Source organism: Salmo salar, chromosome ssa06, assembly GCF_905237065.1.
Source record: "Salmo salar chromosome ssa06, Ssal_v3.1, whole genome shotgun sequence".
Taxonomy (NCBI): Eukaryota; Metazoa; Chordata; class Actinopteri; order Salmoniformes; family Salmonidae; genus Salmo; species Salmo salar.
This window is the reverse complement of record NC_059447.1, coordinates 35,310,342-35,335,925: the sequence shown is the minus strand read 5'-3', so window position 1 is coordinate 35,335,925 and position 25,584 is coordinate 35,310,342. Positions and strand designations below refer to the sequence as shown.

Here is a 25,584-nt window from a genome sequence, read left to right as displayed (position 1 = left end):
TAATGTGCATGAGGACTAATGTCTGGATGGAATCTTCACTATCTCTAAACCAGAACCATTGCTATTTGTTATGATGGCTCTTGTCTTCACTCTATTATCCTTCATGACAATGTTCATAAGAATCTAATCATCCTGCAAATACCTATTCTCTGAATAACTGAACAAAAGCCAACTCTCTATGGTTGTGTTTACACAAGCAGCCCAATTCTGATCTTTACACTAATCTTTTCATATCAGCTCTTTTTCAGCGCTGATCTGATTGGTCAAAAGACCAATTAGTGAGAGAAAAAATATCAGAATTGGGCTACCTGTGTAAATGCAGCCTATTTTCACGAATTCAGTTACATCTATTTTCTGAGGCTGCCTATTCCTCAAATGTGTAACATTTAAGAATGTCTACAGTTGTAGCTGTTCTATTTCTTTAAGGCAATCCGGGTGCTTCTGACATCATCGATGTTGTCAATGGTGCGTTGCAAATAACGAGAGGGGGAGACAGAACTCTGATAGAGACGGCCATTCGTATTGAAGCTTCACAGGGACTATCAACAGGGAGTACAGCCGATGCAAAAGGAAAATTGGGGTATGAGAGCCACCAGAATCCGTTCCCATCCTTCGCTGCCCGGGGCCCAGTCTGACTGACATCCTTCGGATCAGCACCGCCACTGAACCACCTCTCGAATAAACCTAATATCGTGTGAGTAGTGTACTGGGGAACCGACGAAACCAGGGGGGACAGGGAACTTGATTCGACCGAACCGGAGTCTTGTATTCAGAGCGTCGCAGAGGGGGAGGGGCGAATAGAGATGGCTATCACTGGAGACCATAGGGTAGGTACCCCAGTGTAAGGGTGCGGCTAGAATAAAGTCAAAATGTTACATGATCGTATACACTGTCAACTATTTGTGAAGCTTGAAGGCATTTAAAATGGTGTGAATGACTGGTACATGGTTGTAGCGGCAAGCGTATTCTCAGGCTACTTACTAGCTAGGCACAACCACTGCTGTATACGGTCAGTTGGTATTGTCACAGTAGCAACCTTTTGTTTGAAGTGTACGGTAGTTGTTGTTATTATTATTGTAACCAGTTCGACTTTTGAGTGATCGTAAATGTCACAACTATTCAACCTAGTTGAGATACTTCCCTTTTGATTGTTACCAACAGCTTTCTAAAAGGTGACGTGAGAAGATGTTTAGTTGGGTTGATGATACTCCAATCCATAAAAGGATTTTGTCCATACAAATGTTACATTTCACGTTGCCGTACCTAGCTAATACGTTAACACTAGGTGAAATAGACTGGCATTATGTAGGCAGCCTCTCTTCATGTGGTTGTGAAATCCTCCTAGCTTTTTGTTAAGACAGAATTTCTCTTAAAGAGAACGCATTGTAATTCTATGTAGGTTACAGGCCCACACTGATGAAATGATTCAAGTCAGTAAATACTCTGTAGGGTTTCATGGGAATAGTGGTAATGGTTGAATATTGCAATACATGGTGCCGGAGTGTACGGTTTACACTGTAGTTACCAGGTCCTGATCGTTTCCTACCAAAATATAGAGTCTGGCTCTGAACTGTGATCTATTGATAAAACCTCACATGACCCAGTAGGATTAATCAACCGCTAAATAATTATCACAAGTCCCATGTTACAAACTGAATATCCAGCGGTAGACCATTGGGATTTTCTGCACTGTGACACACTATAGTTGACAGTATTACATAGCTGAATGTCATGCACGGAGCAATGTGTGATATAAAGCAATGTCACTATTCCCGACAAAGCAATTCATCTATGGTGTTTAATACATAGGCCCTGATTAATGTTAGGCCTGAGCTGGGTCTCTACAGTTGGAACGCTCTGTTGTAATGAAACCTAACCCTTTATTAACCCTAATCCATCTACTACCATCACATCTGTATTTCTGTCTGTCACCTAGTCAGCTGATGCCTCTTCTGACAACACCACAGGCAATGGAGAGAACCTCATGCCCATTCTTTGGAATCATTTCCGGAAAGATATTTGGTCCCCCTTGGTAGTTTAAATATGCACAACTAGTCCTACGCAATTGATGACTTTTTTTTCCATTCCCGAATTGGTATGCCCATTACCCACAAACTGAGGTTGACTGAGAATGTTTCTTCTCGTTCTTCCTCGTTCTGCTCTGTCATGAGCTACTTGCATTTCCAAAGTATTATGTTGAGAGGAAGTAGACCTGTAATCATGGTGAGGTATAATGTGGCTTGTGTTGTAGAATGGCCTAGGCCTAATCATAGGAAAAACATGACAAGGTCATACACATACAATGAAAAGCTCTGTAGTAGTTTATTAATGAGAACTGACTGAATCATGCTTCCCATCTGTATGTACTACATTGTCAACTGAGAGATAGAAAAAGCTTTTCTTAGGCCACCTAAATTGGTGTGGCGCTCTATAAATGATGCCTCATCCTTCTCCAGGTCTTGCTCTAAAGTTCATTGCACAGAGTCGTTTCTGGGCTTTGACACACATACAGCCCACGCAGCAGCGCCTTTGCAGTGGCTGCAGAATATGGCGTGGTTGAGGGTGCTAAATAAGTGATGATCCTACTCCTGTGTCATGTGCATTTTGGCTCAGAAGACTCACTTCCTTCCCTCCCTCGTGTCTGCCAATTTCTACTATCCAGGCCCCAGCTGACTCTGGGGAGCTCTCCCGCGCCCTTCCAGGAAGATATGTTGTTTTTCTTACTCTTGTCTCTCTTTCAGGCCTCATCTTCCATATTTCCCTCTGTATTTCCCACTTTCTCTGTACCACCTCTCCTCAGCAGCCCTACAAATGTAATCGTGTAGCCGATCGCTGGAACCCAGACAGCTGTCTGCTAATCAACCCGCTCAAGCTACACACTCACTCAATTCATTTAGTTGTTTGCAGTTAATGGCCATCCTTTATTGGAATGTGCAAAGTGACCATTGTAAGACGGCCTACCGCTGGTTCAGGAAGAAATGTTCCGTTAGTCAAAGTTTGCCTTCGATTCGAGGTCTAGTGAATTATGTTGTATTTGTATCATTTGTTTATTTTAATTAGCAAATTAGCCTATGCCAAGTGTACAATATAAGACTGTATGGTCATGGTTGCCTCGTAACATCTTGGCCTCTTCTTGTCTTCTGTGTCCATAGTGAACCTTCAACACCATGGATCTGAGAGTGGGGAACAAGTACCGACTGGGACGGAAAATAGGGAGTGGGTCCTTTGGAGACATTTACCTTGGTAAGTGGAAGTGCTCCATCTCCCTCTGTTGGCATTTCTCTTCTTCCTTGTCCTTTTCTCCATTTGTCTCTGTCTACTGGCCTAGTCCCCGTATTGTCTTTTTTCCTCCCCTTAGCCTTAGCCTTTCCACTCCCTGGGTGTTCAACCGGATTTTCTTTCCACTCCCTGGGTGTTCAACCGGAGTTTCTTTCCACTCCCTGGGTGTTCAACCGGAGTTTCTTTCCACTCCCTGGGTGTTCAACCGGAGTTTCTTTCCACTCCCTGGGTGTTCAACCGGAGTTTCTTTCCACTCCCTGGGTGTTCAACCGGAGTTTCTTTCCACTCCCTGGGTGTTCAACCGGAGTTGCTTTCCACTCCCTGGGTGTTCAACCGGAGTTTCTTTCCATGTTCATGGTTCACAAGTTGCTCCTGAGTCTAGCCCTAATGTGTATATGTGTGTGTGTGTGTGTGTGTGTGTGTGTGTGTGTGTGTGTGTGTGTGTGTGTGTGTGCGCTTCCTCAGGTGCCAACATTGCCACGGGCGAGGAGGTGGCCATTAAGCTGGAATGTGTGAAGACCAAACACCCACAGCTGCACATCGAGAGCAAGTTCTACAAGATGATGCAGGGAGGAGGTGAGGAGAATGGGGGGGGGTGTGACTGAGAAGGAACATTAGTAAATGCCATATTGACACGTCTGAGTGTATTGGGATCAGTAAGTAGTGACTGTATCATAAATGGTCAAATGTACCCATTTATTGCATTTATTTTATTTCAGAATCATGTTCACCACAAATGTGTTGAGCACTGAAACACTCTTTTGCTGAAGTTGTTGTTGTATGACATTAGCCGTAAAAAGATGTATGCGCAAGTAACTATGGTTAGATGTACACTAAAAGCTACTTCTTTGTGCCTGCCTAACAGTGGGGATTCCCTCGATAAAGTGGTGCGGGGCAGAGGGAGACTACAACGTCATGGTGATGGAGCTCCTGGGCCCCAGTCTGGAAGACCTCTTCAACTTCTGTTCCCGCAAGTTCAGCCTCAAAACGGTGCTACTGCTGGCAGACCAGATGGTACAGAACTCTTATGGTGTCATCTTTTCCCCTCAACGTTCATTGTACTGTTTGTCCTCTATACCCTTCACCTCTAACTCTGTCTGCTGTCCTAACTTTGCTTGTGCTGCTGTGTCACCCTTTTTCTCTTAACTTTGCTGTGTAGTCGTATTACTCTTCTATGGTCTTTGGCTGTCCTTTCTCCACTTCCTGTCCTCCTCATTGTTCTTCCTTTTGCTCAGATTTGTTCTGTTACTTATTGTTTCTGTTTTTACCAATGTTGTGCCCCCGAAAGGCATTGGCTGTTGGAGGGTTTAAATTACGGTTTGCTTATAAGAAGGTTTCAAGGCTTTTACAGACCATGCCAGCAGAGCTTTCTGTTGTCTCGCTTCTCCTTTTCTTCTGAATCCCCCTCTGTCCTCTCCAGATCAGTCGCATCGAGTACATCCACTCCAAGAACTTCATCCATCGCGACGTCAAGCCCGACAACTTCCTCATGGGGCTGGGGAAGAAGGGCAACCTGGTGTACATCATCGACTTTGGCCTGGCCAAGAAGTACAGAGACGCCCGCACACACCAGCACATCCCCTACAGGGAGAACAAGAACCTGACGGGCACTGCACGCTACGCATCCATCAACACCCACCTGGGCATCGGTAAGGGACTTTATAAATCACCTCCTCCTGTTTGGCTGAAATATCTAAATGTCTTTATGAATGTGATTTCATTTTACCCTTCCATGCTCATGCCTAGTGTTGAGATGTAGTGACTATTGTCCCCTTGTCCTTAGCTTAGATATTTTGATACCACTCGATCCTGTCTATGTCGTAAATAGCAAATCATTCAAACCTGTCTCCCGTTCTTCAGAGCAGTCTCGGCGTGACGACCTGGAGTCTCTGGGATATGTCCTCATGTACTTCAACCTGGGCTCTCTGCCCTGGCAAGGCCTGAAAGCCGCCACAAAGAGGCAAAAGTACGAACGCATCAGCGAGAAAAAAATGTCCACCCCCATCGAGGTGCTCTGCAAAGGATACCCCTGTAAGTGACTGCTAGTATCTGTCTGGGCTGTGACATTTGTATCAATGTGTGTGGACTATTTTCCTTCCCCATTGTGTCATAACAAATGTTTGCATATACCACAGTCTCTCAATCCTGGGTTTTTGCTCAACCTTCCCTTTTTATTGGCATTGCTTGTCTGCAGCCGAGTTCTCCACCTACCTGAATTTCTGCCGCTCGCTGCGCTTTGACGACAAGCCAGACTACTCATACCTTCGGCAACTCTTCAGGAATCTGTTCCACAGACAAGGCTTCTCCTATGACTACGTATTCGACTGGAACATGCTCAAATTTGTGAGTTTGCCACACCAAAGCTCTTATTCTTTACAAGGAACTAAGTGCTACATTCTGTCTGTCTATACCAGGGCTCTCCAACCCTGTTCCTGGAGAGATACTGTCCTGTAGGTTTTCACTCCAACCCTGTTCCTGGAGAGCTACCGTCCTGTAGGTTTTCACTCCAACCCTGTTCCTGGAGAGCTACTGTCCTGTAGGTTTTCACTCCAACCCTAATCTTGCACACCTGATTTCTAATAATTAGCTAGTTGATAAGCTGAATCCGGTTAGTTACAACTGGTTGGATCGAAAACCTACAGGAGGGTAGCTCTCCAAAAACAGGCTTGTAAAGCAGTGGTATACCCTGTGGCTCAGTTGGTAGAGCATGGTGTTTGCAACGCCAGCATGGTGTGTGCAACGCCAGGGTTGTGGGTTCGATTCCCACGGGGGGCCAGTACAACAACAAAAAAAATGCATGAAATGTATGCATTCACTACTGTAAGTCGCTCTGGATAAGAGTGTCTGCTAAATGACAAAAAAAAAAAAAAAAGGTATACACTATCCAGTGTGTCCACATAACCAGAATGATTCTGAAAGATTTGGATGTAGTTCTATGTAGAGGTATGGGTTTGCTGTAACCTGTGTGGTCTCCTCTCAGGGTGCCAGTAGGACAGCAGAAGACGGTGAGAGGAGGGGAGCTGACGAAAGGGACGAGCGTATCGTAGGAGGCCCTCGGGGATCTGCTGCACGAGGTCTCCCGCCAGGGCCAAACCCACCAGCCGTCAACAGAGTTAGGAATGGACCTGAGCAGGCCATCTCTAACCCCGCCGCACGGGTGCAGCAGTCTGGTGAGGACACACCTGTGCTCTTTTAACTAGAGCTATAGTTGAATGGAATAGAAACATTTAGGAAATTATCCAAAAAGAGGAGAGAGAGTGTGTGTGTGCGCCTAACACATTTCAGTTAATTACTATAGCTCCCTCCTTCTGCCAATCAGTGTAATTTTGTAAATGCCGGATCTCTATGGCAAGACATCATTCATCCAAGTTTCGTCAAAATCGTCCCAGTGCTGTCAGATTGCGGGTGACTAATTTACGAACGAACGGAGACCAAGCCGCAGACCACTCCCCGATTTCATCGCGGGGGACAATGAAGTAGCTTTTGATATAGATAAATACTTTTGTAAACACATTGACAGAAATGACGGTTTGCAAAGTCAATAGTTCTATTTCTAAATGGCTTCCTCCCTTGTATTCTTCCTCTTTCAGGGAACACGTCGCCGCGGGCTATCTCTCGCGCTGAGCGTGAGCGGAAGGTGAGCATGCGGCTCCACCGAGGAGCACCCGCAAACGTGTCATCCTCTGACCTCACAGCCCGTCTTGACCAATCCCGAATTTCCACATCGCAGGTACGCTAACGCTACCGCATCATACGTCATCACAAACCCTAAAACCCAGGTAGGTGCCATGCACCAGAGGCCAACTCCTACGACCAACTTTTTGAGGGGGAGTATCAACTGGAAAAATGTCCACCCTTCCAGAACAAGATTACATTTCTTGTCAACGTTTCAGAGAACTTCCTATTAGTGTTTAGCTTCTATATTATGTAGCATGCAGTGGGTTGATTTATTATTTTTATATTGTGCCACAGTTGCGGCACTCGTTCGCCCCCTCTCATTTGCACTCCAATTTTCTGAGTCATTTGTTCTCTCCCCTCTTCTCTCTGCAGGTCAGCATGCCATTTGAGCACCTGGGGAAGTGAAACCTTCCGCTCCACATGCACTGGATACTGACAGGTGAGGATGTCTCTTTACCTAAGTTGACACACACAGGACTTAAATGTACCTAGTTTGTCAGATAGGTGATAAATAACAAAAAAAAACACTATCTACACATCTGACTAAATACGCAATCTTCCATTGCAGGGCTTCAAGAGATCCTTTGTCCCAATTTTGTTTCTTTTGTGAATTTTTGCCAATTGGACAAATAAGTGGATCTTGGAGGAAAGGACAGAGAATCATAAACCGATGAGTTGGTCAAGGACTGCAGGAATTTCTCCCCTCCACCTTAACTTTGATGGGATAAACCTGGCCTATAATAGTACGAGGATAAGATAGTGAATAACACCCTCTTCTCCACTGACCTATTTACCCCATGGTAGCTTGGATCATGCACCCCCTGCCACACACCTTTGTCCCTCCCCCACTATTTTCTGGGCGGCTGGCAGAGGTAGAAGACTGATTTGGGGGTCCACAAAGCCAAGCAGGTGCTCCTTTGCCAAATATCGTTCCGGCACAAACGTGTTCCAAACCAAGAAAAGGTCAACTCGAAATTTGGGCTTGTGTGGATTTAGCCATTTCTGTTTACACTGCAAAGACCACACACACACACAAAATGTGCCCATGTATGTTTTAACCAATTCATCTATAGAATAGTAAGGGGCTGTACTCCGTTGGTATGATTTACTGTGAATAGATCATATTCATTTGGTGGGGGTATTGTTGAGGCTTGGGCAATTTTAGTTTCTTTATTTGATGTTTCAATTTGGAAAGGAAAGATGCAGCTGAAGAGAAGGAATGGTGAGAAAGATTGAGAGATGGGTGGGTGGTAGATGAAGCCATGAGAAAGGAAGAGCAAGTGATTATTAGCTGTAATGGTGTAGAAATAGTGTTGGGTTCTTTACCCCTACTTTACCTCTTACTGAATTGCTAATTCTCTACTTTAGCCCTCTTTGGAACTGATGTTGCCCAAAAGCCAACACCTCACACAATGATTGAGGTAAACATGCATTTTCTACCCTTCTCCTGCTCTCATTTATTCACCACCTCATCCACACTTGTTTTTTTTTATCCTCCCTTTTTCTCCCACTTTGGTCTCCTTTTTGATTTGTGTTCTTTGGTCATAATATTTGGTAGGTTGGTAAGGTCAAAGCTTATTTTAAGACTGTGCAGCACTCTTAAGACATGGGAGAATCACAACCTTTCTTAATGTATTTGACCAGAGACTGCGATGAACAAGTTGGCAAATGATGGTGGCTATGATGTTCATGATTGTTCTTAACATCAACTTTTACATTTTATTTTTATGCTTTTCTTTTTGTAGGTCTGATGGGAATGGATGAGCTCTGTACTTGATTGAAGGGGGGGTGCATGAAGTGGAATGGCATTTTAATAAAAAAAAATTTACTTCACTGTAAATATTTTTTTTATTTCTGTGTAAAGCCAAAATGTGGCTGGTTGTTTAAGGTGTAATGTAGAAAAATCCATACTAAATGCATAAATTGTGGCTGGGGATCAGAATTTTTGAAAATATTAAGTACTAAATTGGGAGGGATTTTAGAAACTTTTACATCGCTAACTGGGTCGTGTGTGTGTGTGTGTCAGAAGTGTAGGTCTGGTGCATGGACTCTCAGAATTCCATAGGTCTCCTGTTAAGATCACAGGGCTGCTGGGGACAAACTGCAGGCTATACATTACTCATGCCTTATTATTTCAGATTGTCCATCTCACTGTTATTTTTTTGAAACTCAATTTTGTTTCTCTTGTGTATGAGGAAACTCTTGAAGTATTGCACTTTGTTTTTCCTCTTTTTGTCCCGTTTATTTTATTACCAGCAGTTTGTTCATAGCCTGTTGAGAATTTGTCACACTTCTCCCCATCACTCTGTTCAAAGCCTTTCCTGGAGGCTGTCCATGTTCTCCACCAAGGACCTGATATAGGGCTGTCTACTTTTCCTTTAAAAACAAAAAATGCACTCTTGAAAAAGGGGATGCTGACAGGGGTTGACGTCATTGGCGCCTTCTATTGCAAAATAAGAGGTCCCTGGATGTCATTTACCAGCACCCTTGATGTCATTGATGATAACTGGGACTCGGATGCAGTCACAGTGATGTCACAGATTCTGTTAATGACCTGTGTTTGCGACGTGTCCCTTTGGCAAGCCAGTGTGACCCAGTGGCAATGTAACTACGGGGAGGGATGGCGCTGGTCAGGTTATGGGGAGTATACACTTTATGTATTGTGTACTGATATCTTGTACAGTTCTTTAACACACTTTAACTTTATTTACAACAGTATTTGTGTATATTTTATGACCTAATAAAAAATAAAACTTCCACTCTTTTTAGTAATTTGTTGAAATGGCTCTATTCTACTTCAGTTCTATGCACTTGTGTACTGTTGTTTTTTTTTTTTTTTTTGTAAGTGTACACTGCATTTGGGGAAATTACATGTAATTATCTAAAATAGGACCATTTCAGGGGACTATGGAGGAGTGACTGGGTCTGAAAATGCTTTTCTTCAAAATTCAAATTAAATTCATTACAGTAATGAGACAACTCAGTACATACTTTATTGTATGTTTACAGATTGAAAAATAAGTCACTACACTTGAATACATGAAGATGTCAGGAATAATGAATATTTTACATTCCATTTGCAGATACATTTTTAAAAGGATCAGGGTTTACATTTGGGAAATTATGTAAGAAAATGTTGTTCTTGTCATTGACTAATTCTATAGATTTTAATAAATATTTAAGTTCAATTCTTCTGGAACGGATATATTACTGAAATTGAATGGAAGAAAGCTTGGTTGCCCCTTGATTTGTATGTGAAAGAAATTAACTTTAAAATGGGGAAACTATTATCCAAATGTTTTGTGACAAGTTATTTTGGAGCGAGCAAGTAATTGTGTTTTTTATTTCATTAAGACGTATGTATTTACAATAAAATATGTAATATTATTCGAATGAAAACAAAGCTACTGAAGGGAATTAACTTCATACTACCTGGTAAATTCTTCATACACAAATATTAGAAATGTGGGTTTGTACAACAATGCAAGACCAGCTGGCATATACGAGTTACATCATGGGAAAGTGGCTCAAGGCGATGAAGCTACTGCGCCTGCGTGAAAGTAGGAACGGTGGAGGAGTTTCGCTATTCTGCTACTGTAAAATCTTAGCGTAGTGAATCTCTAGGAGAGATACAGGGCAATAACGGAGCCGAATTCACGAGCGTTCCCCGATAATGCTATTTTGAAATGATAGTGACTGAATAAAGTTTTTCTACATGAGATGGACTATTAGTACAGACAAAAGTTTTTATTTGCCTAGGCTTTGAAGAGTTTGCGAGCAGCTACCTAACTAGCTATGCTAACGTTAGCTAGCGAGCTAGATACAACTGTAAACATGGTTTAAATTGGTTGCTCACTTGACGTTATATTGTAGTAATTTTAATTTAGTATGAATTATTATTTTATGAATGTGTGTCTGTCGTAGCTAATAACGTATTTAGGATACATTTATGCTTGGATTTAAACAGCCGCAGTGTGTACACAAATCAAACAACTGCAGCAGAGCAGGTAAGCCACCGTTCGCGCTGTGTTTTTGTGTTCGGAATCGATGGAAAGAAACTGTTTACAAACGAACGATGAATGTAGCTTTCGCTTGATGACACAGCTGTAATTTCAGCTCCTGTTTTTACTTTGTAGTACAATGACCATTTTCATAATGAAATCATCCATAAAGAGGTTTTGGTTGCCTTTTCTTCTCATATGAAAATAGGCAGCTGCTGTTGTTTTAATGTTTTTTTTTATTGAAGTCCGCATGGAAATTATGTTATTCATTTATTCTCACTACAACGCCCTATATTCTCCTTAGTATGTTATGCCTTTAGTATATCTGGAGAGGAAAACTGCAGAAATGTATCTCGTTTTATTTTGGCATCAATGTCAAAAAGCCGATGTTGAATGACTGATAGGATTTAGGTCAAAGTACAATAGATGGCATGAAATACACCCTCAGGTTCAGTCAGCAGGGATTGATGGAGTCTCCCCTGTCGTGTCTATATGAATTATCTGGTCTTTGAACCAAACGAAATGCACCAGACATGGCTCTCAATTACGACTGAACAGCAGTATGTATACCTTATAAATATAACATGCTTGCTGTTTTTAGAAGCCATCGATATTGACCAATACTTTCATTCTTTACTACTGTCTCAACCCTTTCCCTTTTTCTTGAATAATTAAGCATTTGTGTCATGGGAAAATCACATTATAAACCTAATAGGCATTCATTCTCTAGGCCTATACAGAATAGGCCTACATATTGCTGATATTCAACCTCAATAGTCATCAGTCAATAGTCTATGCTTATCACAAACCAATAGTTACTTGAGAAACCCAACTTGAGGGAAACGAGTGTGACACTCAAATGTAACTGTCCCCTCAAATGTAATGCATACAGCAGGCTTCGTCCAGCAGCTTGAGTCACCCATGGACACGGCCTGCCTATATTTAGCCATGTATATTAATTGAATCCCCTTTTTTTAAATCAGTAGTTTTATTCTGAATGATTAGGTTATTGCCATCATTGGACTCCAGACTGATAATCTAGCAATCACATTACCTAGTGAGCATCACTAATGACAGGATTGAGAACAAGGGTGTGGAGAATCTGTCCATCTTTCTAATGACCACTTAGCCTACAGTTTCCCATTAGAAAACTGCTATCTGGCTACTCTGCAATACATCAGTATTACAGACCTAATGAGCAATAGGGGTCTGTCACCTTGCTGACTTTGAGAATTGATCATGTGCTGCTGACGGCTAAAAGACTCAAACCAACATCATAAATGTTGACAATTTTTCTGTCATTCAATGCATTTCTCTCATTAGCTATATGTCCCACTGGCACTGATATACCCAGTCTGTCCTTCAGTGTGCTCCATAGAGATTTATTTTGTGTATTTGTGGCTCTCCTATGCTCACCCCTGCTCTCAAACCAGGAGGAGAAGGAGAATTTGGGTCAGTGGGCCCTGAGCCCATGTCACACCAATTCGCTCTGTCTGACTGATTCACTCTGTCCCTGTGTTCTCTCTCAACTTCCGTCCCCCTCTCCCTCACTCAGCTTCTTCTGGTTCCCCTCGCTCAGCTGCTTCTGGTTCCCCTCTCTCTCCCTCACTCAGCTCCTTCTGGTTCCTCTCTCTCTCTCTCTCTCTCTCTCTCTCTCACTCAGCTCCTTCTGGTTCCTCTCTCTCTCTCTCTCTCTCTCTCTCTCTCTCTCTCTCTCACTCAGCTCCTTCTGGTTCCTCTCTCTCTCTCTCTCTCTCTCTCTCTCTCTCTCTCTCTCTCTCTCTCTCTCTCTCACTCAGCTCCTTCTGGTTCCTCTCTCTCTCTCTCTCACTCAGCTCCTTCTGGTTTCTCTCTCTCTCTCTCTCTCTCTCTCTCTCTCTCTCTCTCTCACTCAGCTCCTTCTGGTTCCTCTCTCTCTCTCTCTCTCTCTCTCTCTCTGTCTCTCTCTCTCTCTCTCTCTCTCTCACTCAGCTCCTTCTGGTTCCTCTCTCTCTCTCTCTCTCTCTCCCCCTCACTCAGCTCCTTCTGGTTCCTCTCTCTCTCTCCCCCCTCACTCAGCTCCTTCTGGTTCCCCTCTTTTTCTCTCCTCTCCTTATCTTATTTAGATTTTCTCTGTCCACTAGGATGTTAGTTTCAGCTTTAATTGTTCAATTGAATAAAGTAGTAGGTTTTTATTGGTATGCCCGAGACAACCATCCATGTGTATAATGTGCTCGATAACCTTGAAAGAAACTAGGGTTTTGGTCCCTTGGGAGGCACACTGTTCCTTAATGTAGCTCCACCTTTTCTACATATTTAGTTACTTCTGTTAATGTGATTGTGAATATCCGGAAAACCCAAAACCCACCATATCCCCCTGTTGTCTCCCTCCAGATGATGGAGGAGCTGTGGAGACGTGGCATGCCCCTGTCAGATCGAATGGAAAATGACTCCCCAGCCGATATGGCCCCAGGGTCCCCGACCACAGCGGCCCCGTTGGGCTCCAACGCCTCCTGGGTGCCAGACACCCCCCTGGTGACCCCTGAGGAACCATACTTCCTCATGACCTCCACTGCCCAGACCGTGTCAGGGTTCTTTGTCTGGACAGCCCTGCTAATAACCTGCCACCAGGTAAGGGGCTAGCGAACTCTTTCTCACACACACATACATACATACACACACACACACTCCTATGTTTTTCTGCATGCTGCATCTAACATATGCTTCAACTGTGTGTACTCAAATCATATGTTAGTGTGGTCTCACTGCTGCATAAGATGGATGCCTAGTGCCTACAGTAGTAATCTCAGTATGCACAAATCAAATTGCAGATAGTAACTGCAGAAGCATATCAAGGCATCCCTTCAGATTCCTCACGCCTGCCAGGTCCAGGTTGATTATGCACTCTGGAACAGCTCAGGCTGTTCAGCCATGATAAAGTAGTTGTGGCAGGTCTTCAAATATGTAGTCATGTTGCCTGCAGACCACTAACCTCCTGTAGGTTCAGAGCTACTGAAAGGCCCAGGTTAATGATTCCTCTCCATTGTGTGCTGCTGCTCACACAAAGGGTTAAAGATGAGCCGTCGCTCTGACAACAGGTGTACCTAGCTCTGCAATGACATCAGAGAGCGGGGCTGTTGCCTAGCAACAAAGCTGGGTACGGTGCTCTCTGTGTGCGAGCGCCCTACTGTTTGTTATTTTACCAAAGGTGTGTGTGCCCAGGCCAGGAAAGGTGATAGGTGTAGCATTGTGTAAGTGGGAACCTGGGACAGGATGAAGTAGACAAAAGGTACTGATGACAGAGCCTGCTCATCCGAATGGAAAAACACAACACAGGTCCACTCATCACACACACACACGCACGATGTCGACTGCTCTCCCCAGGATATGGGCAGGACCACAGTCACAGTCACTGAGCCCTAGTGAAAACACATTGATTTCATGAGACACTTGTTTCAGCTAGCCCATTTTTAGCTAGCTCACGTTGACAGAGCTGTGGTCCCTCTCAGGGAGAAGGAAGCTGTTGAATATTCAAACACAATTACCCTCCTTTCACTTCATTGTCTATTTAACTGTCACGTTTAAAGTTTTTAAATTGTTCTCCTACAATGAAGTACATTATAATCTAGCCAGGTCCTTTAGGAGCTGAGATTAAATGATGCCCTCTTCACTCTGTCCTTCTCTTTCTCGTCTATGTATCTTTCCCGATCTTTCTCCCTTTGACAGATCTACATGCACCTGCGCTACTACAGCTCTCCCAATGAGCAGAGGCACATAGTTCGCATCCTCTTCATCGTTCCCATCTACGCCTTTGACTCGTGGCTCAGCCTCCTCTTCTTCACTAACGAAGAGTACTACGTCTACTTTGACACGGTCCGCGACTGCTACGAAGGTGAGAACCTTCCAACCCTATCAATGGTGTATGACTCTTACCTGAATAGAATACCTTGAGAAACATAAAATACATACAAGTATATTTGTTTTAGAGAGAAGAGATACTGTGCTTGCAATTGGCATGGTGACTGGAGGAATGTCCACCACAGCTGTTGCTAGAGAGTTGAATGTTCAGTTCTCTACCATAAGCCGTCTCCTATGTTGTTTTAGAGAATTTAGCATTATGCCCAACCAGCCTCGCAACCACAGAACACGTGTGTGGGGGCGAGCGGTTTGCTGATGTAAACAGAGTGCTCCATGGTGGTGGTGGGGTTATGGTATGGGCAGGCATAAGCTATGGACAACGAACCCAATTGCATTTTATCGATGGCAATTTGAATGCACAGAGACACCGTGACGAGACCCTGAGGCCCGTTGTTTTAAAGGTATCTGTAACCAACAGTCATAGATTAGGGCCTAATTTATTTCAGTTGACTGATTTCCTTAAATGAACTGGAACTCAGTAAAATCTTTGAAATTGTTGCATGTTGTGTTTATATTTTTGTTCTTTTACATTCAAATAGAGCTGTGATAGACATGGTTTGTGGTCTGTTGCTCATCCTGCTGGTCTATGGTTTGATGTTGCATTGGAAAAATGTATTTGCGCTAAGCACAGGTGCATTCCATTGTTTGCAGTACACTGTTAAGGCCGAAATCTTTCTTCTGTGCTATTACATGTTCTGTGTTTTTTTTAAGTAATATCACACACGTACGTTCTACTCCATCGGAGATGCACAAGTACTCAACACATTTTCGGTAGACATACGTTCGATGATTGTGTTTTTGCATGTGCACTTGTTTTGTGTCCCGTAGCAGGAGTTGGAAACAAAATCATTTTACAATCGTTTTGTTCTGAATAGAAACATTTTTTTTTTCATTCCATTCCACTTTTTCAACCTGCAAAATAAAGTTCTGAACCGGTTCGACCCCAAAAGATGACAGGTTTAAATCGTTCCTTTTTAAACCTCTGAAATATCTATATTTTTTTTACATCTAACTCAACATTAAATTACTTCACCAAGTATGCAGTATGGATAGAGCAGCTTTCTATGGAACGGGCAAGCTATAGCTCAGAGAGCTGTTTACATGCGTGATGGAAAGACAAGTGTAGGACACGAGGTGCAACTGACATTTTGTGGGTGGGTAGAGACTTGGCTAGAAGCACTGAGCATCTTGTGATGACATGCATTATCTGAATTAAGCCCACAGAATTGTAACAACGGAGGAGCAGCTTCTAAAGAGGAACTTTTATTTCTTTGAACTTCAGAGTTGGCTTAGAGCTAGCTAACAAGCTTGTGTGTACTGAGCGGCACCAGAATTAAAAACACGTCTTACCTTTTTGTAGTTAATAAATCCAATGTGAAATTTGATAACTATAGTATCCCTAACTAACAATGAAAAAGTTAATCCATTCTTCTCTAATTCAAAATATCTCTCCCAATCTTCTGAATCATACTTGTAACGTCAGTAGGCTACAGCTATGCTTCAGAGGGGAGGGGCAGGTAGTCTACACGCACACTGGCAAACATTTTCAGCTGGCAGGCAGTATGTTTGGGCCGACATGGCCATACTCGTATTTGTATCCATAAATTTACAGTTGATAGTCAGATCGGATGATACTAGTGATCGGGGAAAACGTAGAGGTTTTAATATGCTTCGGTATTTTGCCAACATCTACTTATCTCCCTGCACGTTTACAGACCAAACAAGTTGCAGATTAGGAGCGGTGTGTCTGTGTGTCCTCAATTTGTAGCGGCCAGACAAGTTTGCTATCAATCAGAATGCACGTCAGCATTTTTTATTTTACCTTTATTTAACCAGGTAGGCCAGTTGAGAACAAGTTCTCATTTACAACTGCTACCTGGCCAAGTTAAAGCAAAGCAGTGCGACAAAAACAACACAAAGTTACACATAAACAAACATACAGTCAATAACACAATAGAAAAATCTATGTACAGTGTGTGCAAATGTAGAAGATTAGGGAGGTAAGGCAATAAATAGGCCATATAGGCGAAATAATTACAATTTAGCATTAACACTGGAGTGATAGATGTGCAGATGATGATATGCAAGTAGAGATACTGGGGTGCAGAAGAGCAAGATAACAATATGGGGATGAGGTAGTTGGGTTTGCTATTTACAGATTGGTTGTGTACAGGTACAGTGATCGGTAAGCTGCTCTGACAGCTGATGCTTAAAGTTAGAGAAGGAGATATAGGACTCCATTTTTAATCTTTTTCCCCTACCCTCGCCCCGATTGTTATATATTATGCACATTGATAGCTTGATACCAAACGCCTTTGCCATTTGATTTATCATAGTAGCAGGCTAACAGGAGGCAGCAGCAGTCAGAATGATCAGACCGAAACAGAGAAGTGAACGTGATCGGGTGAAATTATGAAGCAAGTGGACAGAGAAATACAGCTTCACTCTATCCAATCAGAGTAGCAGGATCAATGTACAGCCTGTCCTTTTCTTTAAAGACAGGCAAACTGGCCAGTTGAGTTATTTAGACCATGCAGCACCTCACTTGACTGACATGAGAAAGATAATTACAAAAAATACTCTGATCAAGTCCTTTCCAAAAAATTGCAGATATCTGTTACTATACTCGTTTTGTCCGACTACTCGGCACACCTCTAGAAGGACGACACTGGAAGAAGTTTCTGATTGACAGAGGGAGGGCTTTGCATAGGCGCTTTGTTTATTATGTGGGACTTTAAAAAAAATGGAAATGCCCGGGACATTATTAAACGGTCCCCATGCTTTTAAAATAATGGTTCTGTTCCGGAGAAGAATAGATCACTTTCGTTCCTGGTTCTGATTTTGTTCCTAGAAAAATGTAGTTCTTTTCCGGTTTTTAGTTCTGTTCTCTGAACCGGTTCCAACCCCTGGTCCGTAGTATCGAGTGTGTGGGAATCTGTTCTGTCCCTAGTGACAGATGGCCTTTGCGGTCTCTCTGCCTTTACGAGAGTGGCCATCTTTGTTCTCTTGTTGTTTCCAAGGCCTGCTGGGATTGCTGGGGAGGGGAAGCCTGTTCCCTAGCAACAGTATGCAAACGACTGAAGCCTTGAGAAGAGTTTTAGAAACCACTCACTTATGAACAGATAAATTGTCTGGCTGTTCTGTATCAGCCGGCTGTATCTCAACAGAAGTAACATCAACAGAAATTGGCATTAGCATTTTGTTACATGGGTTACATAATACAGACAGGTGTGCCCCTTGCTTACCTGTCTCTGCCATCAAATTATTCCTGACAAACTCTATTGTACGTACAATGTACAACCCTATGTCTGTGGGGAAAAAGGGATCTCAGTGCGAAGGTGTGCTCAATGCATGAACGAGTGTTTTGCGCTGCACATTTTGTCTACCTTGTGTCAAAGAGTTGTGTGAGTCTACGATGCGTGAGAGAATACTGTGTGTATGTGTGTGTACTGTATGATGTGTGTGAGTGCTGAGAGTGCATGGATTGACGGCAGGGGAGCTGACAGCTCAGCCAGGCTGCACACAGTGGGCTCTCCCTGCCAGCACATGGCACACCGCACGGGCAGCAGCTGTGGCCCCAGGGCTCCACACTGCTGAATATAGAGGGCCTCAGTGCTGTCAAAGTTACACACACACACACACTCTCTCTCTCTCTCTCTCTCACTCTCACTCTCACACACACACACACACACAGAGAGATGTTGTGTATTTATACATGCATGCTTGCAAACATTCGAATAGCAGGAGTCATTACCATAAGGATGCCACTGGGATTCCCATTATTGTCTACTCAGACCTCTATGCAGCGATATGTGTGCAAATACAATATACAAGGAAAGCAAATGGAATAGGCAGGGGTCCTTTATGGCTGGAGTTTCCAATGCCAGAACAAGAGAAAGAGCAGCTAAGCTTCAGGATTGATTCGTCCTGTAGTTGCTTCACCACCCTGAAATTAGCATGGACTGAACACCAGGGACAGCAGCTGAAACCACATTCCTCCCAGTCAATGACACCAATAACAGTGTTCACAGCCAAAGGAGAGACAGAGAGAAGTCCTAGTGCCTCTTCTGCCCCGATGAACTGGAAGTGATTCAGTCTGACAACTGTGCTCTGTTCATTTGAAACAATTTATTTAATTTCCAAATCAATTGAAATCTCTATGAACCATTCAAATCTCTTAGCTAAATAATTTATGCTAATGAATGGATTCAAATAAACAGGCGCGTATTAGATTATACCAGTACTGTGCATGTGTTGTTAAATAGGATGGTAACTGAATCGTTTTGGACTAAACATTCAGCTGGATGGATATCAATATGTGGGAATCTCTGGAATACACGTCACACACACACACAGTGGGGGAGGGTAGCTTTGTGTGCACACATGGGGACAGAACGATGTTGATCCAAGCTAGAATGGAGGGCGGTTTAGCCAGAGGCCATTGGGGACAATGACTCAGTCTCTCATCTTGTTTTGCTTTCTGCACTGGCCCATGCACTGACACAGCACATCAGTGTCCTGCTCGTGGGAAATAGGGACCAAGGCCTTAATACTGTAGAGAGGAACATCGTGGGAAATGGGGACCAAGGCCTTAATACTGTAGAGAGGAACATCGTGGGAAATAGGGACCAAGGCCTTAATACTGTAGAGAGGAACATCGTGGGAAATGGGGACCAAGGCCTTAATACTGTAGAGAGGAACATCGTGGGAAATGGGGACCAAGGCCTTAATACTGTAGAGAGGAACATCGTGGGAAATAGGGACCAAGGCCTTAATACTGTAGAGAGGAACATCGTGGGAAATGGGGACCAAGGCCTTAATACTGTAGAGAGGAACATCGTGGGAAATAGGGACCAAGGCCTTAATACTGTAGAGAGGAACATCGTGGGAAATGGGGACCAAGGCCTTAATACTGTAGAGAGGAACATCGTGGGAAATAGGGACCAAGGCCTTAATACTGTAGAGAGGAACATCGTGGGAAATGGGGACCAAGGCCTTAATACTGTAGAGAGGAACATCGTGGGAAATAGGGACCAAGGCCTTAATACTGTAGAGAGGAACATCGTGGGAAATAGGGACCAAGGCCTTAATACTGTAGAGAGGAACATCGTGGGAAATGGGGACCAAGGCCTTAATACTGTAGAGAGGAACATCGTGGGAAATAGGGACCAAGGCCTTAATACTGTAGAGAGGAACATCGTGGGAAATGGGGACCAAGGCCTTAATACTGTAGAGAGGAACATCGTGGGAAATGGGGACCAAGGCCTTAATACTGTAGAGAGGAACATCGTGGGAAATGGGGACCAAGGCCTTAATACTGTAGAGAGGAACATCGTGGGAAATAGGGACCAAGGCCTTAATACTGTAGAGAGGAATATGGCCAATGCCTCTAGATAGAACATGTTTACTTCTGTGTGTGTTAGTGTTCTTTCTCATAAATGTTTCTGGGTTCTCAAGGGATGCCCAGAGTCCAAACAGACCAAATACACACAGACAGACAGATTGATTTTGGATATGAAAGCTTTGCTGGGTTAACCCGAAAGACTGCTGTAGTTGCATAGTGGCAACTACCCTCATATTCTCTCAACTCTCTGACACGGCTTACATGTGTTTGTGTGTGTTTCCTCTGTAGCGTTTGTGATCTACAACTTCCTCAGCCTGTGTTATGAGTACCTTGGAGGGGAGAGCGCCATCATGGCTGAGATCAGAGGAAAGCCCATTGAGTGAGTCTCTTTCTATTATTACTCTTTGTCCTCTCTTATAAAAATAGAAAAAAGACAATTCATGTACAATCCAAGAATGTCATTCAAACATCCCACAACTGCAGAATAGTAATGTATATCAATACTTTATTGTATGGTTTGAGCCTCTTCATGCCATTTGGATCTTGAGAACACAGACTACCAAATGCTTGTGTCTTGGCTGTCTACAGGTCCAGCTGTGTGTACGGCACCTGCTGTCTCTGGGGAAGGACTTACTCCATTGGGTTCCTCCGATTCTGCAAACAGGTATAGTGAAAGCCTTCTTCTCACACATTACTTGTGAGAAACCCTCACATATGAACACAGAGTTGTTACAGAATTACATATTCTCTCTCAGGCCACTCTACAGTTCTGTGTGGTGAAGCCTTTGATGGCCATGATCACGGTCATCCTGCAGGCCTTTGGGAAGTACAGAGATGGAGACTTCAAGTACGTAGGGCTATGGGACACTCACTCATTCTACTCTATACTATATCAGAGTATTTGCTTAACCTGTGTTGACCTCAAAGTGAATTGTTTCAAAAGCCACAGAGGATTCATGTTTGTCTATAATATCTTTACTAGTCTGTACTTTTCTGTATGAACAGTTTAAATGTTATTTGTTTGTTCTCACAGATGATTTTTACATTTACACTCTTCTGGCTATAAATCTGTTTTCACCGAAATGTCAGGGTTGTAGTTGTCAAGCATCTCAGAGTAGGAATTATATTACTTAATCTCTAAGACAAGACTGTGCTAAGACATCTCTATGTGTTGACACTGTTCTGATAGCTGGCTGTGCCTCTCTCTCTCTCTCTCTCTCTCTCTCCAGTGTGGCCAGTGGGTACCTGTATGTGACCATCATCTATAACTTCTCTGTCAGCCTGTCTCTCTACGCCCTCTTTCTCTTCTACTTCGCCACCCGCAACCTGCTGGTCCCCTACAGCCCCATGCTCAAGTTCCTCATGGTCAAGTCTGTCATCTTCCTCTCTTTCTGGCAGGGTAAGGAAACCTCTCGATCGACACACACACACAATGTATCATAGATAATGCTGCATCCAAGTGTGCCGACCCTCTCTCCCAGATAATACACACAATGGGATTTGACAGTACTCTTATCCTCCTTCCTCGATTTCTCTCTCCCTCTCTCTCTGGGGGATAAGGTATGCTGCTGGCCATCCTGGAGAAGTGTGGAGCCATCCCTAAAATCAACTCTCCCGAAGTGTCAGTGGGGGAGGGCACGGTCGCCGCCGGCTACCAGAACTTTATCATCTGCATTGAGATGTTCTTTGCCGCTGTGGCCCTGCGCCACGCCTTCACCTACAAGGTCTACATGGACAAGAGGCTGGACTCCTACGGTAAGGATACAGAAGGAACTATCCATGCAGATGAGAGATAAAACTGTAATTGTTTAAGTAAAAAGAAATCAAGTCATCACTAGCATATTAGTGTGTATTCCTGACACAAGCAGTTGCTTATGTTTCTGGAACTGTGTTCAGTGAGGATTCAGGACACTGGTTCTCCATGGTTGCTCTTCAAGTCTATTTCAGGGACTTTGTTCCACTGACCTGCTCCCTCTGTCTCTAAATATTTCTTCCTCTCTTTTGTTCTCCCTCTCTGTCCTCTCCACTCTCTCGGTTTTTACACTATTTTTCTTTTGTTGAATCCCTTTTTCTCCTCTCATTTATCTTCCATCTCTTCCTTATTCTCCTGTTCTGTTCTCTCACCCTTCTCTTTTTTTATTGTTCAATATTCATCCTTTTATATTTTCTTATGTCCCTCCTCTCTCTCTTTACCTGTCTCTCTTTGTGCTGCACTATAAGGGTCCTTTCCTATTTATGGACAGTACGGTAGGTCTACCACTAGCTCAGCTGTGTTTGGCTTCTCACTGCCACAGTGCTTTCTGGTTGACTCCATTTCTGTGATGTGCTCATATTTTGTTATTCTATTATTTTTAACTGTTTCTGAGATATATAGAGCTTTATTTTGTACAAACAATTTATTTTGAGCATCCTCAGTGCTGTCATACATTTGTATTGCCATTATTGTACAGTATGTACTGCTTTTTTCAATGTATTATTTTGTGTTGTGTATGAGTTCACTCACCCCTTGCAATGCACTAGGAGCTCCACTGCCTGTTGCTGTCTTTTTGGTTCAGTAGTATTATGTGATCCTCCATTTTGTTTACTTATGGCATTCAGGTTGCTCACTGTAGGGTTCCACTCTTCCTTCCATTATCCCTTATCCTCCCTCTATTTCCATCCTCTCCCGGCAGGTCGCTGCGCCCCAATGAAGAGCATCTCCAGCAGTCTGAAGGAGACCATGAACCCCGGAGACATGGTGCAGGACGCCATCCACAACTTCTCCCCGGCCTACCAGCAGTACACACAGCAGTCCACCCTTGAGCAGCGTGGAGGGGCGCCGGTGTCTCGCAGCCACAGCAACCTCAGCACCCGCGACAACGAGAAGACCCTGCTGCTCAGCTCCGACGATGAGTTCTGAGCCCCTCTACACACCGACCGGTGGTACTACTGGGGGGGAGACAGGAGGGGCTTTATGGACTCTACTATAGTGCCGTACCAAATCGACAGGCTTGAGTCCTTTGGCTGATCCACTTCATTGCGTACATGAACATAGTACTCATATTCTCAGTCTTTATTGACAATACAAGCAACCTACTACATAGAGGTCCATTGCCACATACCACTGCCAATATGGATCAATACAGATACACACACATACGTGCATAGACCATTCCCAGGTGTCTTCAGGCTGTGTGTTAACACTACAAAAGGCCTACCACACAGAGAAACACTCACCAACCTGCATGCCATTGACATCAGTGCCATTGAAATATTGTCAATTATACAGCATCCCCCCTCACCCTCCTGCCAGCTCTGCTTCTTGCTGAAATGTTGCCAAATAGAGGGAGATCCCGCTTAGTCAGCAGGACCCTCTCTAACTTAAGATTTCAGAGTGACTTGGATAAGACACTAAGGGACCCTGAAATCACTGAATATTTTGATGTTTATTGACCTGATGGTATTCTTCTCATTTTAAACTAATCTATTATGAAGGGAGGTTATTATTATATGATGTGTGTTAGTGTGTGTTGGCAGGAACAGGAAGGTACAGTGAGGATAATATAATTGGGGGGTTTTGGGGGTCATTTGGGGTGTCTCCCAGGAATGTTATGGTTGTTGTTGGTGACGTATTGAGGGAACAGCTGTTGACAGAGGTTTGGTGCGGATTTCAGATTAAAGAGGAATGGGCTTCTTAGCAGAGCTGGACCCGGCCGCAGCAGACAGGATTAGAATCCCGTACTTGGGGCATTATGTGCGGCACAGATCAGGCATGTTTTACCATCACGTTGGTCTGAAGGTCATATCGCGCCGAACTGTCTCATCAAAGGATGTCTATTGATAATGTTTTTTGGACGAAAATGAAAACGTATCAGTTTGTCACTTTGACGAGGTTGGAGTAATAACATGTTCAACTACTTAAGACATTGGCTCGAATCTATGTTGTGTCTTTAGATTGAGAAAAAAAATAAAATAATTTCACTGTTCTCATCTCAAACCTCAGCCTGGTCTGTTTCGCAAGTGTTCCTGGAAGACTTCAATGTTGCACATCTGGGTTTAGAAACTCGGTAAAGTTGTCAAGGGTATGGGGACCAAGCAATTCTTCCCCCTGGTGGCAAGAGGCAGAGAGATTTCCAGCCCAGCCTCTGGGAGGAGCTTGTTGAGCAGAAATAGTTTATTTGAATACATAGCCAAGCCTTGCCTATGTATATCTTCAGCATTAATATAGGTCAGTTATGCCTGAATATACCTGCTTTCTTTATCATTGCTGTTTTCTTGTCTTGTTAGGGTTGCTATGTTGCTGCTCAGTGTCACTAGCCTCATAGATTTTTTTCCTTTGAGAGGTCTTTTTGCTGAATACAACATACAAACAGATAATTTTGAAACGTTTTACTCATAAAAAAACCCTCTCACTGAACTGTCATTTCCAAAGCTGCAGTTTTACAGAAAATGTAAATAGGAACACTACCCATATTTGAATACCTGAGTGAAGTGCTTTTCTACAGCAGGGGTTCTTAAACATTTATCTTGAAACCCAAATTAGACATTTTACCGTCCTCCAGTGACTCAAATCTTCCTCTAACGACCCAAATTCAGAAGAAATAGTGTGTTATTATAGATGTATTCTCATAACTCACGACCCATCTCTCACATGCCCAGGGTCCACTTCGGGTTAAAAAATCCTGGTCTACAGGGTCCACTAAATACAGTACTAGTGAAAAGTTTGGACACACCTACTCATTCCAGGGTTTTTCTTTATTTTTATCATTTTCTACATTGTAGAATAATAGTGAAGACATCAAAACTCTGAAATAACACATATGGAATCATGTAGTAACCAAAAAAAGTTATACAAATCTAAATATAATATATATTTTAGATTTCTCAAAGTAGCCACCTTTTGCCTTGATGACAGCTTTGCACACTCTTGGCATTCTCTCAACCAGCTTCACCTGGAATGCTTGAAGGATTTCCCACATATGCTGAGCACTTGTTGGCTGCTTTTCCTTCACTTTGCGGTCCAAATCATCCCAAACCATCTCAATTGGGTTGAGGTCGGGTGATTGTGGAGACCAGGTCGTCTGATGCAGCACACCATCACTCTCCTTCTTGGTCAATTAGCCCTTACACAGCCTGGAGGTGTGTTGGGTCATTGTCCTGTTTAAAAACAAATGATAGTCCCACTAAGCCCAAACCAGATGGGATGGCGTATCGATGCAGAATGCTGTGGTAGCCATGCTGGTTAAGTGTGCCTTGAATTCTAAATAAATCACTGACCGTGTCACCAGCAAAGCACCCCCACACCTCCTCCATGCTTCGCGGTTGGAACCACACATACGGAGATCAATCCATTCACCTGCTCTGCGTCTCACAAAGACACGGCGGTTGGAACCAAAAAATCTCAAA

General features: G+C 43.4%; 2 protein-coding genes across 5 annotated transcripts; both read left to right on the top strand.

Moving 5' to 3' along the window:
• The first annotated feature begins 436 nt into the window (after window positions 1-436).
• Window positions 437-10,356, top strand: kc1e (Casein kinase I). 3 transcript variants are annotated; one of them, NM_001140384.1, is given in 12 exon segments: window positions 535-694; window positions 3,153-3,243; window positions 3,745-3,855; window positions 4,145-4,293; window positions 4,700-4,928; window positions 5,140-5,310; window positions 5,474-5,622; window positions 6,260-6,449; window positions 6,870-7,009; window positions 7,330-7,396; window positions 7,526-8,378; window positions 8,703-10,356. In NM_001140384.1, coding segments are annotated over 9 exon segments (1,248 nt in total). In that variant the 5' UTR covers window positions 535-694; window positions 3,153-3,167; the 3' UTR covers window positions 7,363-7,396; window positions 7,526-8,378; window positions 8,703-10,356.
• Window positions 10,357-10,506: 150 nt separating this feature from the next.
• On the top strand, window positions 10,507-24,892 carry LOC106607146 (transmembrane protein 184B). 2 transcript variants are annotated; one of them, XM_014203774.2, is made up of 10 exons: window positions 10,507-10,964; window positions 13,332-13,568; window positions 14,664-14,829; window positions 20,488-20,578; window positions 20,788-20,863; window positions 20,955-21,046; window positions 21,429-21,598; window positions 21,760-21,954; window positions 22,420-22,446; window positions 22,872-24,892. In XM_014203774.2, the coding sequence occupies exons 2-10, from the start codon at window positions 13,332-13,334 to the stop codon at window positions 23,096-23,098; spliced, it is 1,281 nt and encodes a 426-aa protein (XP_014059249.1). In that variant the 5' UTR covers window positions 10,507-10,964; the 3' UTR covers window positions 23,099-24,892. The 2 variants fall into 2 exon arrangements, with proteins under 2 accessions (XP_014059249.1, XP_014059250.1); XM_014203775.2 differs by lacking the exon at window positions 22,420-22,446 and having other exon boundaries at window positions 10,510-10,964.
• The last annotated feature ends 692 nt before the right edge of the window (window positions 24,893-25,584 follow it).

Coding starts and splice junctions, on each gene's coding strand:
- LOC106607146 (XM_014203774.2), top strand. CDS start 13,332: ATGATGGAGGAGCTGTGGAGACGTGGCATGCCCCTGTCAGATCGAATG. Junction 20,864..20,954: donor TCCTCCGATTCTGCAAACAG/GTATAGTGAAAG, acceptor ATTCTCTCTCAG/GCCACTCTACAGTTCTGTGT. Junction 21,955..22,419: donor CAAGAGGCTGGACTCCTACG/GTAAGGATACAG, acceptor CTGCACTATAAG/GGTCCTTTCCTATTTATGGA.
- kc1e (XM_045719451.1), top strand. CDS start 3,168: ATGGATCTGAGAGTGGGGAACAAGTACCGACTGGGACGGAAAATAGGG. Junction 4,294..4,699: donor TACTGCTGGCAGACCAGATG/GTACAGAACTCT, acceptor TGTCCTCTCCAG/ATCAGTCGCATCGAGTACAT. Junction 5,623..6,259: donor ACTGGAACATGCTCAAATTT/GTGAGTTTGCCA, acceptor GTCTCCTCTCAG/GGTGCCAGTAGGACAGCAGA.